Source organism: Choristoneura fumiferana, chromosome Z (assembly GCF_025370935.1).
Source record: "Choristoneura fumiferana chromosome Z, NRCan_CFum_1, whole genome shotgun sequence".
Lineage (NCBI taxonomy): Eukaryota > Metazoa > Arthropoda > Insecta > Lepidoptera > Tortricidae > Choristoneura > Choristoneura fumiferana.
Window position 1 is genome coordinate 43,745,314 of NC_133472.1, and position 21,104 is coordinate 43,766,417.

General features: G+C 39.3%; 3 protein-coding genes across 8 annotated transcripts in view; all 3 read left to right on the forward strand.

The window, feature by feature from the left end:
- Positions 1 to 21,104, forward strand: part of LOC141437922 (solute carrier family 35 member C2-like) — a 309,412-nt gene that overhangs the window by 195,668 nt on the left and 92,640 nt on the right. The gene's annotated exons all lie outside the window — the stretch shown is intronic.
- Glut1 (Glucose transporter 1) overlaps positions 1 to 21,104 on the forward strand; it is a 116,296-nt gene that overhangs the window by 19,540 nt on the left and 75,652 nt on the right. The gene's annotated exons all lie outside the window — the stretch shown is intronic.
- Positions 19,417 to 20,855, forward strand: LOC141440134 (cytochrome P450 6B4-like; the record flags this gene model as incomplete). The annotated part of the gene is given in 1 exon segment (XM_074104605.1): positions 19,417 to 20,855. A coding segment is annotated over 1 exon segment (1,376 nt), but the record flags the coding sequence as incomplete, so codon positions are not given.

Below are 21,104 nucleotides of genomic sequence, written 5' to 3' on the forward strand. Positions count from 1 at the left end.
AAGATACTATGTTAGGTACTATTCTTGGTATGGATTTCCGATCACGGGCCCATGGGGAGCCAGTCTTTGAAGTGCTTTCATGGGGCAGAATGCCATATCGATACCTAGAAGCTCAAAGGGCGGAAAGGACATTTGGGCGTATGGCATCTTACACAGTTTTTTTTTTCTCTTATCGATCAGTATAATCCACGTAAGGAAGTTCGCTCAAAAATATCCCCTTTACGGCATGTGTGTTTTTAGTCCCTAAACTATTTATTTTCAAAATGTAGGCTATAAATAACAAAAAAAAAATACATTGTATAATCATCAAGGCAGTAAAGTAAATTATTAATTATTTTAACACCGGTTTAAAGGGACACATATTTTTACACTCCCTTTATTGCCTCGAAAAATATGTAAGACATATGGCGTAAAACCTGTCAATTTATTCAACTGTTCTTTACGACCACAAAACATTCACCGTTAATTTTGATTTCTTAAGACCGCAGACTAATATTAATCAAAAAATTTTTTTTTTTATTCGACTAGATGGAAAACGAGCAAGTGGGTCTCCTGATGGTAAGAGATCACCACCGCCCATACAACCTGCAACACCAGGGGATTGCAGATGCGTTGCCAACCTAGAGGCCTAAGATGAGATACCTCAAGTGCCAGTAATTTCACCGGCTGTCTTACTCTCCTGCCGAAACACAAGAGTGCAAGCACTGCTGCTTCACGGCAGGATTAGCGAGCAAGATGGTGGTAGCATCCGGGCGGACCTTGCACGAGGTCCTACCACCTGCAAAAATAATATGGAATAAAATGTTTTTTTTTTTTTTTACTCTTTGAAACAGCCTAATTTACTACCTTAAAAAGAAGTTGAACTTTCCTATACGACTCATTGCAAGCTAAATTTGCGATGATGTTATCTTTACACCCTTGTGAACCAAAATAAGCCAATTTTACTAGTTCTTAAAGTACATCTGATTCAATCCTGCGCACGATCTCTGTAACCACACAGTTTGCATACAATTGGAGTATATTAACAAAAACTACAAGAAATTCTAAGCTCTTCGTCAATAGAAGACTTTTATGTAACATTAGAAACAACAGAACTATATTATATATTTTTCTAAGTTTTTCCTGTTTTTGCTTCTCCTGAAAAGTTGTAGGGTAGGTAGGTACATATGTTGTAGGTTTATACTTTGAGTATTAATGGTGTCCTTTACTCCCCGTACTAGTTATAAACTGTATCACGGTGAAGTAAGATTCGTCATTCTTAATCGTGAAGTCAAATTAGACATGTGTGTAGACCAATGTACGTTTAACAAACAGATGTGTTTGTGCTTTACGCTCTTAGAGCCCCAAGGTATCGATAATAAAATTCAGATGGGCGCAACCATGGAGGTCTATCCTTTATGTCCTCCACTTTAAGTAAACTAGCCAGGCAGGATACGACATAGAGTGCGCCTCTTACGCAGTACGACTCACTTTACGTCGCAAACGCGTGTCATATATTTTAATTGGCAAAATGTATCCAAAAAATCCGTTCCATATGGGTATCAAGTGAGGGCTTGAAAAATAGAATTTGTACACAAAAAAAAAACAAATAGTACAATTGGCTGCCATACAAAAGTTAAGGCGGCTGCTCACGTTAGCTCATGGTAAAAGTCCCGTCAGATGGCGTTAAAAATCAGACTGTCGAATTTTCGTGATGTTTTTTTGTAATTTTTAGAATATCCGTAGAATACTAATAGTTGAGTTTATTATTTGCGAAAACAATTTAGAATTGCCGATTTTTTGAGACTACAGTCAAACGGAAATAGTGTGCCAATTCTGAGATTTCAGGGCTCAAATTTAGGTGTCAGTTACAGCCTTATACGGACACTAGGAGCTCACGCACACATGCAAATAGACAGCGCCAACTAGTGAAAAATTATTGCATCACTTTTCTAGGCTTTCGGCGTAAGCTACTACAAAATATTCATATATTTTTTTCGGGTCACGAATATTTGTATCAACTGTACTTTTGCCCTTAAAATGTTCAAATATCTAGATAATATGAGTGTTTCATATGCGACGATATAGAATTAGATGAATCGTGTTAGAGTCCCAGGAATCTAATCTTATGTGATTTTTGGCTTTGGACTTGGAGATTGTCGAGTTTGATATTGTGCTCAAGTTGGTAACCACATATGATGCTCTTGTGACATACATACTTTGATAATCATGCATTACATGCGAGTGTTACTCCTATTTCTTCGAATATTGGAGACGAAAATCTTTCCGTGTTTTATTCTACCTACCAGTCTTGATTGCAGTTATCTTTTGAGTTGAAGGTTGCGATAATTCTTTGTATTGTATGTATACCGAGGTACAGAAATGGTCATTTTGGAAAGCTGAAGAACGGAAGGCCGTAATGCTGTATAAGTGTGTCAACTACCCTGATGCGTAAAACAGTTCATGTGTAGTGGTACATAGTAGGCTGGAAAGGAAACAGCCTCGTTGAAGCTATCGGTATGTAGAATCCTGCTGGAAACGACGTTTCATATTTTGAATCTTTATTTATACGTGGATAATACTATCATCATCATCACCATCATCATTATCGTGGTCTGGTTGTTTATATATATCTAGAGGGTCTTTTTCCTTATAAGCTTTAGAATTTCCGTGTAATTTTTCAAGACAGGTACTGCTGTGTCCTTAAAAGGGCAGACCTAACGCTTTACGACGGTGCTGGTGGGCATCGTACGGTAGTAAGCGAGGACCTCTGGGAGCTAGTACAGTCTCCATGTTTTCAATTGTCGTTTTGTGTCGTGGGTGTGCCAGATAATAAAAATTCTTAGATATAGTTGTGAATTTCCAGGTGTAGAGCTTTATTGTGCTAGCTGCTCGAGGAAGACCTGAATGCGTTCAAGCGTGTTGCTGCTGGATGCAAGTTAATACTATAAAAATGTTGCAAGTATTACGCTTGCGTTATATTAGCGATTAGATTACGCTTGAATCATTCCAAGTACATTTTTTGTTAGATCCGAAGGAATTTGTTTTGGAGTTTTCGACGGTAAATTCAGAACTTTACTTCCTTTATATTTATTTGCATTTAGTATGAATAATGAGAATACAGGCTACATGTAGGCATCTACATGTTTCTACGATAAATAAAGAACATTCTGACTCCAAAGCAAATCGGATCTCGTTTTGAACGGTATGCCCAGTATTTCAACCAAGTGGTAGAAATTCGTTCAAGAATTCCCACAAATTGCAAGAAATACCGAGATTACATCTGAATATATTTATACTTACAAGAGATACTTACCTATTTACTCAATTGATGATTAGCTGCTTGACGACGACCGGAGTCTTTCAGTGCTCACCCTACACGCGTATGAGCAAAATTCCTTCTTGATGCGAACCGATTGCGGTTTAGGAACTAATCTTATGAACTTTTTTTTCCTCCCGACCCGTGGTCCAACTACTATGTCCAACTGGTTGCACCACGGGGAAGCAAGTTTACTCATCGTCAACCGGTTGCACCACGGAGAAGCAAAATCAGTAGTCCAATTCTGGAAAGTATGTTTATCCATGGTCCTACTGGGTGGGTCCAATTAGTTCAACTAGTTGAACTACCACTTGAACTCTGTGGAATCGGGGTTCGGACTGTTGGTTTCACTGTATTCAGAATAAACTACATAGTTGTTGGGTTTCATGCGACTTTTAATTTTATAAAAATGCAGTAATGATAGTACCTATTCTGATACACATGACCCAAGGTAATTTTACATCCCCATGGTGCAAATGGTTCAACATAGCAATTGTTCATATGCCCGTTGGACAATAGCCCTTCAGTTGTACCACGGGTCACAGCAATAAGTTGCAGAAAAAAAAGTAGTCTGAGAATTGAACCATCCTGGGTAAGTTTAGGTTCCCGTGGTGCAACCAGATAGCAGTTGGACCACGGGTCGGGAGGGATTTTTCCCTTTGTGCAGGACGGTAGCTATAGCCACGCAGCGATTTTCCCTCGCTCGTGCCTAAAATATCACATTTTTCAAAATACTACATTACTTATTCATTAAAATTCCCACTATACCAGATGCCCAAAATAAGACATTCCACAAAAAAAAAACACTTTCTTGTGTAATCTTCGATTTTGTAATGTGGCGCATGGTATTTTAGGCACGAGCGCCCTCTATCTGGTATAGCTTGGATTGCTCGAAACAGATGCAAAGTCGTGCTCCTACTACAGTCTCCTACTGGTAGGAGCACGAACACAATATTATACTAATTCTCCTACTAGTAGGAGCATGAATACCTATATGTACTGATTTTCCTACTGAAAACCAGATGTATGGAATAGTATCATTTAGTCTAAAAAACTAAAACACAGGTGGTCTAAGAAGCAATAGGTCATGCAGCCTATCAGTATAACGCAAAAGTATTCTGAAATGTAAAATTTAGCAATATGCGGAATAAAATTATGAACAGATAGAGATGAACCTGAAATAGGATTTATATTCTCAGAGTATGTAACCAATGTCAACCGATCAATGACATGACATTGGTCTAAAGAAATTGTAAACTTGGTACACTGTCATTATAAGAAATTGACAATTTAGAAAGTGGTTCATTGTTCGAATTGGTCTCTGGTCACAGTGAGAAGTGGTCAATTTAGTGAGAAGACGTTATGAAAATCATCATCATCATCATGATCATCTCAGCAGTAGGACGTTCACTGTTGGACAGAGGGCTCCAACCATAACCTCCAGTTGCTTCGGTTGGCAGCGGCCCCCACCGTGGACCCACGGCTTTTACCAAATCATCCGTCTATCTCGTTGGTGGACGTCCTACGCTGCGCTTACCGATCCGCGGTCTCCACTCGAGTACTTTTCGGCCCCAACGGCAATCCTATACTTTGCGGAGGTTCATAATATCAATGAACTGAATTAATTGCTTTGCTCACCCGTGACTTTATAATAGCTACGTTTATGCATGAAATGTGTGTTCATACAGTTCCTCCACCTGCACACTGTCGGAATACGCACAAATCATACAAACACATCTATCACCACCACCACACTACACTGACGCGTTTCGAACTCGACCAGATCTCATCTTTAGAGCAACACAAACGTTCACCATACTACCAGATGTTAGAAATAGTAAAAGATATAAAGATATTATTATAAAGGTCGTGGGTGAGCAAAGTAAATATTTCAGTTCACCTATAGGTACAAAAATATATGTAGTACTTACTGTACAGTCACCACCATAAGCGTGGAAGCTGTCTAGGTGCTGAAAAATATCTGAACATGATTATATATTTATTGTGCATTACGTAAATGCGTGTTCCGATATTTTTTAAATGTTTAGACAGCTCCGCTATGTGTTGTGGCGTCAGTACGAATATATCACGAAATAGAAGTATGCAAATCACGTAAACGATATTTTGAGCATGAAAGAATAAAACAAAGATAATTATAACATTTTTAATAATAGGGAGACTATTTTACAACGTCTCACAATTACCCTTACCTACCTCACATAAAGTAGAGGCAGCATCCAAAATAGATCTTGTATACTTAGCGTAGTTCTTAGCAGCAGTAAAAAAAAAACAAAGTAGTTGAGATGGCTGTTCTACTTTTGTCATTTATAATTCCTATATCATATACCTAATTAAGATTGAGAAGTGAGTGAGAAAAACTGCAATCCCCTAAACTTTAGGGCCTAAAGAAATTAAGTCTTTGAAAAATAATGTCTATTGTCTGCCGCAGTGTGGATGCCGTCGCTCGATCGTCAAAATCCTGGGTTTTACAGCTAATAATTAATTAACTTAATTTTTAACTATCTTTTACACAGTAAGAGTTAGGCTACTAGTGTCTTGGAGAAATTAACTTCGTTTGACTACCGTGCCCCCTCAAAGTTAACAATCAAAAATAACACGGTGTATAATATCTTCATAGTGCAGACATTTTATAGATTATAGTTTTACCAAGTGTCTAGGTATGCTTCATCATAATCAGTCGTAAGTCTATTCTTGGTAAAAGTTGTATCATTTATTTTACCTATAACAATAGATTTCTTAAAAAGAAAAAAAATATATATTTACGATTTGATACCTACATGTTGTCTTTAGTGGTTATACGGATATTTTTGTGACAACCTATATATTCCTCAATTTAATCCGCAAGACCTTGTAAAATCAAAAAACATTGAAAGTCATAAATAATCAAATCATAATATGGGCAACGAACAATTGACACATCTGACGTCACGCCCAAACTGAAAGAGACGTATATATTATTTGACAATATGGTACTGTTTTCGATGATTGTCATTATTTGAAATAAGAACGGTGGTTTGAATCAATCTGTAAAGGTATTTAGTACTTATGTAGCAAGAGTAACTGTGAATCTTCGGCTCCATGACACTACCGGGCCCAATTGCATAATAGGTAAAGGACAAGCTAAGAGTATTAGTGAATTTCAATACAAAATCGCTAATACTATTAGCTTTGTACTTTGTTATGAATTACGTAATTGCCTCAGAAAATAATTTGAAGTCCATTATGAATCTGAAAAGTTAAATATATTTAGTGAGCAAAAACAGTAAAAGGAAAGACAAACGAAGGAAAAAAATAAAACACATTTATAATTTTAAGTTTATCTTAAATAATCCATACATTTAGGAGATAATTCTTAATAAACCGGTCAAGAAAAAAACAGTCATTTGATCAAAAACCTACACACTCCGCCAAAAAAATACCTTCACTGCCGCGGATCGAGCGAGCGAAGCGAGCGAGATCGATGTATGTGGAGCGGATGCGACTCTGTTGGGTCAGGTGTGGTCAGGTTGAAGGGCAAGGGCGGCGAGTGAGGCGGCAGCCCGGCCTCGACCTTCGCTTGGAGTTTTTTTTTATTGAGACTTTTATCATAGAGAGAGAGAGAGAGAGAGAGAGAGATCATAGAGTTGACTTTGCGAGCTCGTTTCGTTGTCACTGACGCGTAACAGGGATTTTATCCAATTGCTAAACAAATGTAGTGAAATGAAACCGACCGACGGCGAGTTTGATTCGCGCACAAAGGGTTCCGCACCATCTGTACAATATTCATTAGACATTAGCAAAAAAAGGCAAAAAAAATCACGATTAAATATTTATTTTATTGTGTTTTTAGTATTTGTTGTTATAGAGGCCACATAATCTTTGAATATTTCAACTGTCTAACTATCACGGTTCTTGAGATACAGCCTGGTGACAGCCGGACGGACGGACGGACGGCCAACGAAGTCTTAGTAATAGGGTTTAGGGTACCGAATCACTAAATCGAGTTGACCTTTTATCTGATTTTGTAATTTCACTAAACTGGTTGAGGTTTATAAATTATTAATAAAAGTAAGTTACCTACTGTATGACTGACAGACTGACGGGTAGCTTACTCGACTGGAGATATAATAGACGGGTCTCCTTCGTAATCCATAATATCGTTTGTCCTAAACTCAAATGCCATAACACTTTTGCCATAAACACTTTTGACATTATATCATACTTTTGCCATAATGATCTTATGCCCTAAAAATCATAAGCCATAATATTAAATGTCCTAATACTCTACATCCCTAATATGTTTTGTACTATTATAGTAAGACATAAAAACTTACGAGTAATAATATTAAAATCCATAATATTAAATGCCATAACAGAGCTCTTGTAGGCAAACAGCGACTTGCGAGCCAGAAAAGTAGATTAGGTTAGAACTGAGTTCCCAACAGTGACGAACCGGTACCAGAAAAGTAAGTTAGGTTAGGTTAGAACTGCGACTCCTACAGAATGAACCGCAGCCAGAAAAGTTAACTTAGGTTAGAACTGCGACCCCTACAAAAACGAACAGCAGTCAGAAAAGTTTTTTTTTAATTATTCATAAAAAGTGGCCCTTTTTTAGTGTATTATTATTTACTACTATTATATGCAATTTCCCGGGACTCCAAACTATCTATGTACCGAATTTTATCTAAATTGGTTCAGCGGTTTTGAAGTGATGGGATAACAAACAAACAAACAGCCTTACAAACTTTCGCATTTATTGTAGTTGCAATTGAAATTTTAGGGATTTCCAAAATTCCCCTTGAAATTTCCAAAATTTATATCGTGGTCTTCATTGAGGTTGTGTTGTGAATAACTGTACAAAATTCAAGACTCTAAACCCAGTGCTAAAATTTCAAAAAAATTCCCTATCCAAATTCAAATTCATATCATTTATTCAGTAAATAGGCCGCAATGAGCACTTTTACACGTCATTTTTTTAAATACCAGCACTTTCGGAAAGACCATCATTGCCAAGAAGAATGCGCCGCAAGAAGCTTGGCAGAAAGTCATTTTTTCAAAATAAAATAAGTACAAATAAAATACTTAAAAACTACGTAAGTATACAATTAAAGAAAAAAATACAAATAACAATAATAATAACAATAATACACGGATGTATGGGGTCCCTTAGTTACAAAACTATCCCGTGCAAATATCGGGATAAGAAGTAGCGTATGTGTTATTCCAGACGTCCGGCTACCTACATACCAAATTTCATGCCTCTAAGCCCAGCGGTTGTTATTTCGAGATTTTATCCCTATCCCGTGGGAATATCGGAATAAAAAGTAGCCTATGTGTTATTCCAGAGGTCCAGCTACCTACATACCGAATTTCATGGCTCTAAGCCCAGTGGTTGTTATTTCGAGATTTTATCCCTAGTTATCCCGTAAGAATATCGGGTCAAAAAGTCACTTAAGTGTTATTCCAGATGTCCAGTTACCTACATACCAAATTTCATGACTCTAAGCCCAGCGGTTATTATTTCGAGATTTTATCCCTATCCCGTGGGAATATCGGAATAAATAGTAGCCTATGTGTTATTTCAGAGGTTCAGCTACCTACACACTAAATTTCATGGCTCTAAGCCCAGCGGTTGTTATTTCAAGATTTTATCCCTAGGTATCCCGTGGGAATATCGATTCAAAAAGTTGCCTATGTGTTATTTCAGACATCCAACTACCTATATACCAAATTTCATGACTTTAAACCCAGCTGTTGTTATTTCAAGATTTTATCCCTATCCCCTGGGAATATCGGAATAAAAAGTAGCCTATGTGTTATTCCAGAGGTCCAGCTACCTACATACTAAATTTCATGGCTCAAAGCCCAGCGGTTGTTATTTCAAGATTTTATCCCTAGGTATCCCGTGGGAATATCGGGTCAAAAAGTCACCTATGTTTTATTCCAGACGTTCAACTACCTACATACCAAATTTCATGACTCTAAGCCTAGCGGTTGTTATTTCGAGATTTTATCCCTATCCCGTGGAAATATCGGGATAAAAAGTATCCTATGTTTTAATCCAGGCTATAAACTATCTTTCCGCCAAATTTCATCTAAATCCGTCCAGGCGTTTAAGCGTGAAAAAGTAACAAACATACTCACTCACTCACTCACTCACTCACAAACTTTCACATTTATAAAATTACTAGCTTAAGCCCGCGACTTCGTCTGCGCGGATCTAGGTTATCGCGCGGTGGCGCCCTCTACCGGAATAAAAGGTATCCTATGTTGGTCCTTGGGGTTCAAACTACCTATATACCAAATTTCATCAAAATCGGTTCAGTGGTTTCGACGTGAAAGCGTAACAGACAGACAGACAGACAGACAGAGTTACTTTCGCATTTATAATATTAGTAGGGATAGTAGGATCACGAAACACATATCATCATCATCAGCCATAGGACGTCCACTGTTGAACATAAGCCTCCTCCATAGACCTACAGTTGCCTCGGTTGGAAGTGGCTTGCATCTCACCATAACATACAATAAGAGAATGAGAAACATACATATAATTATATGTATATTATATATGATTCCAACAAATAAAATAATTAAAAATTGCTTGATGGCTTGCAAATTTAATAAGTTTTGGTAAAAATTTAATTCACAATACAAGCTTTTTTTTGATAACTGCCCTTTTTGTTGACAGTACTTGGATTGTCACACAAAATACATTTGCATACCAAATTTCAAGTCGATGCTATTAACCGTTGAAGAGTTCCGTCCTGCGGAGACGATCCTGGTCGGACTACCAGGATGTCACTACCAGATTCATGTATTGTCACGCAAATTACATAGTCATTCCAAATTTCAAGTCAATCTGACTACTGGAAGTTGGTCAAATTATACTTGCAAGATTTGAAGACAGACAGACAGACAGACAACGGGACAGGTGAAACTACATAAAAGCTTGTAAAAAGCTTGTTATAAAAAAAAATACACACTTCATCCGAAAATCTTACCTATAATATTAATTGCTATGATAATGATTTACCGGTATTATAAAAATCATACAAAGCGTAGGTACACTTTTAGTAAAAAAACACTCAATTTTATAGTATTAAAAAATGTGTTGCGACTATACCTGTGTCAGATTTCACAGCATATCTATGCTGTAAGGATCATATTGTAGTCCTTTTAGCGCCTTAGATATTTCCTTCCTCCAGACAATAAACTTGTTTGTTTTTTGGAAAACTATGGCTCTGTCCATTGGAGGACACTTTTGCCAGTGTCTTCTAGGTTTTACCGTTGTACGATAAAAAAAATCTAGCAAACGAAATATGTGAGGTAATTGTGGATGAACGATGACAGCGCGATTCTTCTACATTAAAATTATTGAACTGAAGACGACAATAAATATAAAAATTACTGACATACAAATAAATGTGACTAGTGGTGTAGTCTGGATGACAATTCCATGACATTATATTTTTAATTATCTAACCAGCCAGTACTTCATTCTAAGTTTTTTTAAAACGTCTTTCATTCAGCCTATTTTGTTATGATTGCTAGACGAATTTTACAACCGATATAACCTAATGGTTTCGTTGATAGTGTCTTTTTTAGCAACTTTTTTCTTTTTTTGTACAAATTTTTTTAGGGAACGTGCCAACGGAACCCTATTAGTGAGACTCCGCTGTCTGTCTGTCCGTCCATCTGTTACATCCCAGCCTCCTCTCAGAACAAGAGGGCTTGGGCCATAGTTCCCACGCGGGCCCAGTGCGGATTGGGAACTTCACTTCACACGCACCATTGAATTGCTTCGCAGGTTTGTGCAGGTTTCCTCACGAAAGCAGTGCAGGGTTCCGACTGTTACAGGGCTCTATCTCTTGAGTCGTAATAGTCAGACACTTGAAATTTTCACAGATTATGTATTACAAATACTAAAAACAGAATAAAATAATTATTTAAAGGGGGCTCCCATACACCAAATGACTCGCATTTGGCCGGTTTTTTTGTGATAGGGTACCAAGGAATTCCAAAAAATATATTACTTATATGACCGCGGCATGGCGCTAGCGTCTACGCAAAATGTATGCAAAATATTTAGTTACATTTTACAACACGTGTGATATTTTGCCCGAGAACTATGAAAGTTTATCTAAGTTCAGGACTGCCAATGAAAGTAAATAACGCTAGGCTAGGTATTTTATCCTAACACCCGGTTTTTACTTACATACAGCCAAACCATTTAAATTTTGACCCGCTAAGTGAAATTGTAACAAACAAATTACACTACGCTTTTGTTGCGATACGCCATTATTTTACAAGCTTTTTATTAATTAATAATAAGTATAGAACATTCTTGTGTTGTTGACCCAAATGGTGGAACCGATGCAGATGTCGAAGCGCGCATAAACAGGGCTCGTGCCGCATATGCACAACTCAAACCGGTCTGGACGTCCCACGTAATAACACGGCGCACAAAAATCAGAGTTTTCAACTCAAATGTCAAATCGGTTCTCCTGTACGGGTGTGAGACCTGGCTCGTCAAGAAAGCAATCACCAGTAAACTCCAGGTTTTTGTGAACAAGTGTTTGCGTCGCATATTAGGAGTTTATTGGCCACGAACCATTACAAACACTGGACTGTGGGAGTTGACGAGCCAGAAGCCAATTGATAAGGAGATCCTATTGAGGAAGTGGCGCTGGATCGGACACGTGTTGCGGAGACCCGATGCTCATCTCGCCAAGCAAGCGCTGGAGTGGCAAGCTGCTGGTAGTAGGAGGCCAGGCCGACCCCGAATCACCTGGAGACGGTCGGTTGAGAAGGAGATCTCCCTAATTGGGTACCATTGGCGAGACCTAGAAGCCACAGCACAGGACCGTGACGCATGGAAGTCCCTACTGCGAGCCCTATGTCCCTGCTGAGGGACTACAGGAATTCATCATCATCATCATAGAACATTCTTGAAGGCATCTAGTTGTTCAAGCAAGTTTTCATGTGGTAGAGCCTTACTGTAACCACTTGCTGACTGCAGTACAAATGGGCCGGCTTGACCGGAGTAGTACCAACCTCCATCTGAATACCGGCGTGAAATAGTACCTTTGCCCAACTCCCCTCCCCCCTTTTATCCTGCCCCCATACCGCCCAATTTAGCCCCCCCCCCTCCTCCCTTTTAGGCCGGCAACGCACCCGCAGTCCTAATAATGCTGTAGGTGACCAAGGGCGGCGGTGATCACTTACCATTAGGTGACCCGCATGCTAGTTTGCCAGCTATTTGATAAAAAGAGTAGATTGATGACCTCAAGAAAAAACATTACTTTCTTTGGTTTGCCCTGACTTAAAAATACTGAATTTCATGGTTAATTGCACTTTATCGAAATGCTATTACTTATTCTTTGTAAATAAACATAAAAAAGTAAAAAAAAAAGAAAAAGAATCATTATGCGTCATCGAGTTTCGAACTCCTTCTCTTACTACATACTTCTAAGAATTGGTACCACTGAGCCAAACTAGGTGGTCACGTGACCGCCCGAAATAGTCAATACCTTTTTACAACAGATTATATTTGACATTAGCTACTCACACCACAGTAAAATGGATCAAAATTTACTGCATCATACTGAAATTTAGGTATTATAGATCCTCTCCATTTTGTGATTTGCGACAACAATATGCCCATAACTAACTATCCTCAAAAAATCGCGTCGAAATAACGTCTGTGGAAGAAATATTGATGTACCAAAGTTTGTATGGAAGACGACGCACCTTTAAGCAATATGAACCTAATCCTCTGTACCTTAGTTCATACGCAGTAAATTTAATTTAATTTAATTGTGAATTTTGTGCAACTGTGCTCAAAAGACATCTGATGATGATGACATTTCTAACCTTCACTAGTGTATTCCGGGAGTAGCAACAAGTAGCAACCCTAGCACTACACGTGCCGCGTTCGAATGAATACGAATTATGCGATAGACAGAGAAGCATAAAGTAGGCACGATTCTTATGCCTAAACGTCACTTTTGTACGGCAGTGAAGCTTCTGTACTTGTACTATTACTTATTCTGTGCTAAGGGCCTGTTTCACCACTTGTCGACTAACTTTAAGTGACGGATATCAGTGATGCCGTCTCTGTTTGTTTTGTCCAAATAAACAAAGATGGTATTACTTTTATCTGACACTTAAAGTTAGTCGGCAAGTGGAGAAACAGGCCCTAAGTGACTCACCATCCATTAAATGAGCCCTCAAACTGTAGATATTAGTATACTTTTACATTATACGAGTAGGTGTCTATGGAAGATCTGTTTTTGAAGTCGGTTAGTAACAAGTAAACTATATTTCATTGTTCCCGTTCAGCAAGCCACTCGTCCCGCTCTTCCGGCGCCGGAAACGGAAACGTCTTTGACGGGAGCTCCACCGCAGCTGGCCCTATACTACCAAGTGCAATATACGAACTTCGTATCTTGCCGTCCCGCTGACGCTAATATTATTTTATACGAGAGTGAGAGGGACGGTACGATAGTTCGATTTTTGAATTTTGTACTAGTCCCCCTGGCTTCAAGTTAACGTCACTCCACACATCTTTGCAGTGCCCATACAAAATGTACAGATACGTATTTGCGGCTTTTGCTGTTGACACGTTGGCTGCCCACCATAATTCACCTAAAGTGTTGCTTCCACGCCCCATACAAATTTAGTGATCTCACCGGTGATGTTCACAGCATAGCCCTATTGCTGAGGTGCTTATGAGGTCTCTTTGTTCCAGTCTCCATACAAACGTAGTCCCGGTCTCATTTGAAAACTAGGCAACATAAATAGATGAAATTTTTAAGTATAGACTAGACGTAATTATCTATGCCTGTAATTTTAAAAAATTCATATAAATGTGTAATATCAGAATTACAGGAGCTCAAAAGTCGACAAAAAAAGATGTCAACTTTGCACGAGAATTACAGACTAATAAAGCATTTTTACAAAAATCTAAAAAACCACAGGCATAGAAAATATGAATATATATCTTGATTGATTCCTGCGCTATACTTTTCGTATAATATGAGGACAACGAAACCCAAAATTCAACCGCCCAAATCTTGAAAAGCCTACAGCTATCTCGATATAAATCACGGACGTCGTTGGAAGGCATGGGGGAGCATGGGGGGGATGGCTGCGAGCGCTTATGTCACTAGCGATAAAGACAGCAATATCCCAAACGAATAGGTACCTAACGCGGCCGCGCAGCCGGCAGGGAAACTTCTCTTAATATGTGCCCAAAATAATCACCAAAACAATACTCGTACCCAGGAAAATGAGCTTTTTACCCCACGGTCTTGGCCTCTGGGCAAATGCTATTGGCCACACAGAGGATTACGTGATCCCTCCAGTAATGCTCATGCTCGACTTCGCTCGCATGAACCATTAAGGCTGGGTTTCAACCATAGATGTGCGAGGAATGTACTTTTCATGAACCAATAGGAACGCTTCATTTACCCTCGCCTCGCTCCGCTCAGCAGTTTCCACCAGAGACGTGCTGTGCGACAGTAGGTAAATGAAGCGTTTCTATTGGTTCATGAAAAACACGTTCACACATCATCGAACATCTTTGATGGAAAAGCAGCCTAAAGGAGCGGCCACACCGATTTTAAACAACGGTGACTGACTTCACCGCATGCTCTCTACCAAAAGTCGTGGCGATTCCGCACCGTCTGCGTATTTTAAGCAGCGGTGTGCGGTGTGGAGAGGATGCAATTAAAACGGTGCGCATACGATGCGTCACTGCGATTGCGTACCGTTTTTTGAGCAGCGGTGTGGTCGCGGCCTTAAGCTGCGCGTACACTGCATCGGAATCGGAGCGTACGCACCGTACAGAGCGGATGGATTTGTTGCTTTGTGTAGATTTCTACGGCACAATAATGCCGATACAGTGCACGCAGTACCTACTACCATAGAAATCTATACAAAGCAACAAATCCGTCCGCTCCGTACGCTCCGATTCCGAATACCAGCGATCGTGCCACGCGGAACAGTCCGGTAAACACAGACCTACCTAACCTACCTAATGTTTCATCATCATCATCATCATGTCAGCGAAAGACGTCCACTGCTGGACATAGGCCTCCCCAAGGCTCTCCACTCAGACCGGTCTTGTGCTTTCCGCATCCACCGCGATCCCGCGATCTTAACCAAGTCGTCGCTCCATCGTGTTGGAGGCCTACCGACAGCTCGTCTCCCGGTCCGCGGACGCCATTCGAGAACCTTCTGACCCCATCGGCCATCGACAAAATGTTTAATTAAATTGAATTAAAGTTTGTTTAGCATAGTACATCTGGTGGTAAAGTATTTGGTCCACTGGGTCACCCAAGACCTGTGCGACAACCGGGACATAGAAAGGGAGCGCAGGGCGCTGGCTGTGCGTTGCAATATGTTGGCCCGTAGGTTCGCGCGATGTAGCGACGACGTCACGTCAAGCTGGCGCTTTTCAAAGGCTACTGCCAGTCGTTCTACACGTGCAGCTTGTGGGTTAACTACACACACAGCGCGTACAGGATGTTGTTCGAACCTCACGATACTAACGCCATCTAGCGATATTTCCCCTCTGTGAAGTGAAGACCCTTCAGAGGTGTCTTTACCTATAGTGCAGGGTGTGCGTTGCACACGGGCGCAGTGGTCTTAGGGGCGCCGGCCGCGGCACTTTGTACCTATTCCATTTTGACCGCGCGCTTCCTAGATGGCGCTAAAGTAAAAATTGCACACGGGCGCTACATGGGCTAAAGACGCCGCTGAGACCCTCATTAGTATAGAATGAAAATGTACAGTCGAACAAATTGAATCATGACCCAGGGTGGAAACTTTGTGCTACTAATGTCATGTTGACATCTCATACTTTTGTAAAGGAAATAGTGGAAATGATTATTAAAAGGTTCCACCCTGGGTCATGATTGTTCGACTGAACACCTAAACTAAGAAACGGTCGGCTACTCATGTCAATGTTTGATAAAATAATGTAAGGCAATGCAAAGGAAAAATATTCATTGCTATGAATTTCATATTAGGCTTTTATACGTTTTGAATAATTTGCTTCTTTGTTATTTTATATTTAAGTACATACGGATCTGAGACGTGGGCGCTAACGATGGGCCTCATGAGAAAACTCAGTCACTCAGAGGGCTATGGAGAGGGCTATGCTCGGGGTTTCTCTGCGGGATAGAATTAGAAATGATGATATCCGCAGTAGAACTAAGGTTACCGACATAGCCCGAAGAATTGCGAAACTAAAGTGGCAGTGGGCGGGGCACATTGCTCGCAGGACTGATGGCCGATGGGGCCAGAAGGTTCTCGAATGGCGTCCGTGGACCGGGAGACGAGCTGTCGGTAGGCCTCCAACAAGATGGAGCGACGACTTGGTTAAGATCGCGGGATCACGGTGGATGCGGAAAGCACAAGACCGGTCTGAGTGGAGAGCCTTGGGGGGGGCCTATGTCCAGCAGTGGACGTCTTTCGGCTGACATGATGATGATGATGAATAAATTAGTTCCATCCCGATATTCAACATTTCTTTTCAAATCTTTTAAATTAACGATTTCTTTTGCTGTTAATTCGTATTGAGTTTTTTTCTAACATCGATATTAAGTTTTTTTAATATCTATATTACAGCACTACTGATGTAACCACAGAACAGAAAAAACAATGGAACTCCCAAAAGCTTCAACTTGTACCGTAACCCGTGTCGCCGGAAATGCGCACATGCGCATTGGACACACGCTGAAATCTTGGCGCTTATTGGTCATTAGCTTCTATTCGAAAAAAGGTAATAACTTTTGAACCAGCGAACTTTAAATCCACGTTATACTTATATATATCGCTGAGAGTACATTGCGCAGCTACGTAGCGCCACATCACCCTGGCTAGCGGAACTAATTTGACAAGAATGTCAAGATTGTCAAGTTAGTTTCGCTATTTACGAATTGGTGTCAAATTTTTTAGACGTATATAAAGCATTGTAAAATGAGCTCTATGTGAATACGTTTAGATTCAACACGACTGAAAATTATTGCTACATGTCTCTTCTTCAGGAATCGTAAAGACTAAAGTGATGAGCGCAGCACAGCTACGGTGATATCGATATACCTACTTTATAGGTCAAAAATGAAAAAAGGTTTGACTATAAGTATTATGATTAGGTACTTATTACATTACATTATTAAAAGTAGTTTAGTGCCTGTTTTACTCTTTGTTGTAAGTACATGCTTTTATTTAACTTCAGCTCATATGGTATTTGTTTTTCCCTTCCAATCTAACGAGGTACTCGTAAATTTGATCCACTTACAGTGGTTGGATTAACTTGAAATTTAGCAATAAGATAATGATAAATAATAAAAGAGGTACAGCTGTTTAAGTAAAATCAAAAAAATACACACATTCGGATATACAACTTCCTTCTTTTTTTGAAGTCGGTTAAAAATTACTTTAAAATTAAAATTTTAATAGAAACTTTTGTCACTTGTGAATTAGTATCAGTGTCTCATGATATTTGTTTCTTTATCTAATCTATCTAATACATTTAGGGGCTGTTTCACCATCCATTGATCAGTGTTAACTGACGGTTAAATGTGATGCCGTCTCCGTCTATTCGAGCAAAACAAATAGAGACGGCATCACATTTAACCGTCAGTTAACACTAATCAATGGATGGTGAAACAGCCCCTTAAACGAGCAATCTACAGGCTGTTCGGCACATGGACCGTCAATTTTTTTGGGATATTGTTGGGGTTTTTTTGCTATATTTTGACCCTTTTGACCTTGGGTCCTAAGGGTCAAGGTTTTGAAGCTATGATTTTTTAAATGTTTTTCTCAAATTTCCCGAAATCCCGCCTTTAAACGTTCGTAGCTTTTTTTATTAATGTATGTAAATTATTATTTTTTGTATTTAATACTTGGTAATACATACTTGTTCAAATAATAATGATGTTTATTATAATTCATAGTCTCAGAGGGACGTACGAGGATTTTTATTCCAAAACATTACTGATTGTGTGAAAAAAATCCTACTTCGAAAATCAATTATTAAAAAACAAAAGACAATTGGGTAGTCTTTTTTTTCTTCTAACTGTTCTCCCCTGTTCTTAATGAACGCCCGACATCCTTTCTTACTTGAGCCGCATTCCGGCTTTCATTGTCATAACACCTGTGTTTATCCTTTCAGTTCTGTGCCTCCTGTGATCCGTGATGTAACTCGACTTGTACCCTTTTGTCTTTTTATTTAGAAACTAGCAATGCCCGCGACTTCGTCCGCGTGGACTTAGATTTATCGCTGTTATTTATTGTTTTGACTGCCTAGCATCATAATTGTTTTGGGTTCTATTGCGCTAATATAGGCGTCTAGTAACAGTTTTTCTCAAATATTTCCAATGTACAGACACCGACTTTCTAGAGATTTATTATATGAATAGAATATATCTGTGCCTCCTGTGATTAATGATACAAGTGCAAAGTCGTTATTTTACAGGAGAGCGAAAATAAGATTTAAACAATTCTTGTTTGTGAGCCAAGGGGGCTAGCATTTACCGAAGCACTTTTTTTATACATAAAAACATATTCTATAAACGTGCATTTAGTGTTTTTCTTTAAATATTATAAGCTAAAATTTTACTCGAGTGAGGTCGAAAAAGATCACTTTCAAATCACCATTCAAACGCAAACTTAAAATGGGCTAGTTGAGCTAGAAGGATGCTTTACCTGCCTAAAGTTTCAAGAATTAACTTACTTATTTCTAGATCTACTAAGGCGTCTTTTTTACTATTAGTTAATACATTTTTTATTATATCTAGTAATCGTGACCGCTCCCCCCCCCATTCCAGAACATAAAACACGTGAGTGATATCAGTCCATCCATTTTTTCTTTAGGCTTTATAGTCCTTATTATTAAACTGATAAAATTGAACCAATCATAGAAAAAGTATCACCAACAATGGGTCCACTGACGCATCTGGTTGATAAAATACGTCCATACACATAAACACGTCTGATAACACGTATATGTATACGGATACGGTTTTAATCATCATGACATGACATATATTATATTGATAAAATACTGACTTCAGAACGATAAACCGTCCAAATATATAGTAACGAACCTGGGTAGATTAAGATCATTCATTGAAAGAACGGGGATTGGGTCTAACTCACCCACCATCATGCTCTCTGTAATCCTGTGCGGCGTGTTAGGCCTCTTGGCCGCGGCTTATTACTATCTTTACCGCAAAACACAGTATTGGAAAGGAAGAGGCCTGCCGCATACCGAAGCTTCACTTGTCGTTGGAAATTACTGGAAATATATAACGGGAGAGCAAAGTCTTGGCGACGTGTGTGTAAAAATTTGCCACCAATTCCCAAAAGAACCAATCATCGGGACCGTCTATGGAACCGAACCAGCGGTCATTGTTAAGGATCCCGAGATACTCAAGATTGTATTCACAAAAGATTTCTACTATTTTAACAGCAGAGAACAAGCTGCGCACACTCATAAGGAGCTAACATTTAGGAATGTATTCAGCGAGGCTGGCGACCGCTGGAGAGTGCTTCGGCAGAATTTGACACCCCTGTTCTCATCGTCCAAAATGAAGGCCATGTTCCACCTCATCGAGCTTAATACCAAAATGTATGCTAAGTTGCTCGAAGAAGAAACGAAAGTTTCCCTCGTACAGGATATCAAGGAGTTAAATTTAAGGTACACCATGGACTGCATCGGATCATGCATTTTTGGCTTAGAAACCAATGTTCTAAGCGACAATTCAGAAACAAATCCTTTTAGGCAAATCGGCAAAAGTATATTTGACTTCAATTTCAATCGTAGAATACGACTGGTAATGAGATCAATTTGGCCAAGTATTTATTTTGCATTTAAGATGCAAAACTATCAGAAGAATATGGGCATTTTCTTCGAAAATCTACTTGAAGGCGTATTTAACTCTAGAAACAACCAGCCAGGAGCAAGAAACGATTTTATAGATTACCTCTTGACTTTTAAATCAAAAGACTATATCGAAGGAGATGCGATGGCGTCCATGAAATCAAAAGAGCTGAATAGCAGTAAGATACAGATAAAAGTTACTCATGACATGTTAGCTGCGCAGAGTTTAGTGTTCTTTGCTGCTGGTTTTGAAACTTCATCGACAACTATGACCTTCTCGCTTTTTGAGCTGGCTAAACACCAAGATGTGCAACAACGTGTGTATGAAGAATTGACGAAGTATTTGAAGAAGACGGAGGGAAAAGTAACGTACGAGGTGACCAGTGAGCTGCCTTACATGGAGGCTTGTGTGGACGAGGCTCTTCGCTTGTACCCCGTGTTGGGGACATTGACACGAGAGGTGGTTGAGGACTACACTCTTCCTAACGGCGTCAAGCTTGAGAAAGGCGTGCGCGTGTTCATCCCAACACATTACATGCATAAGAATCCAGATTATTGGCCAGAGCCGCTGAAATATGATCCGGAGAGATTTTTTGGTGACAACAAGCACACGCCTTACACATATTTCCCATTCGGCGAAGGCATGAGGGTTTGTTTAGGTGAGAGCATAAATACTATACTTTTTAGTAAACTAAGCAAACTCGTTCCTACACATTAGGCGTTCCTAGTTTAGCAACATAACACACATATGACATTAGGTGGTATATGCATTTCTTTGCTTCAACTTCCACTGTAGATACAAGGTTCATAAAATGATTGCAGTAAATTATCAACTTCCTGTTTAAGTGAATAAAAGATTATGTATAAGCTCAAAAAAGTTACATAAAACCTCGTATGTACAGGGAAAGA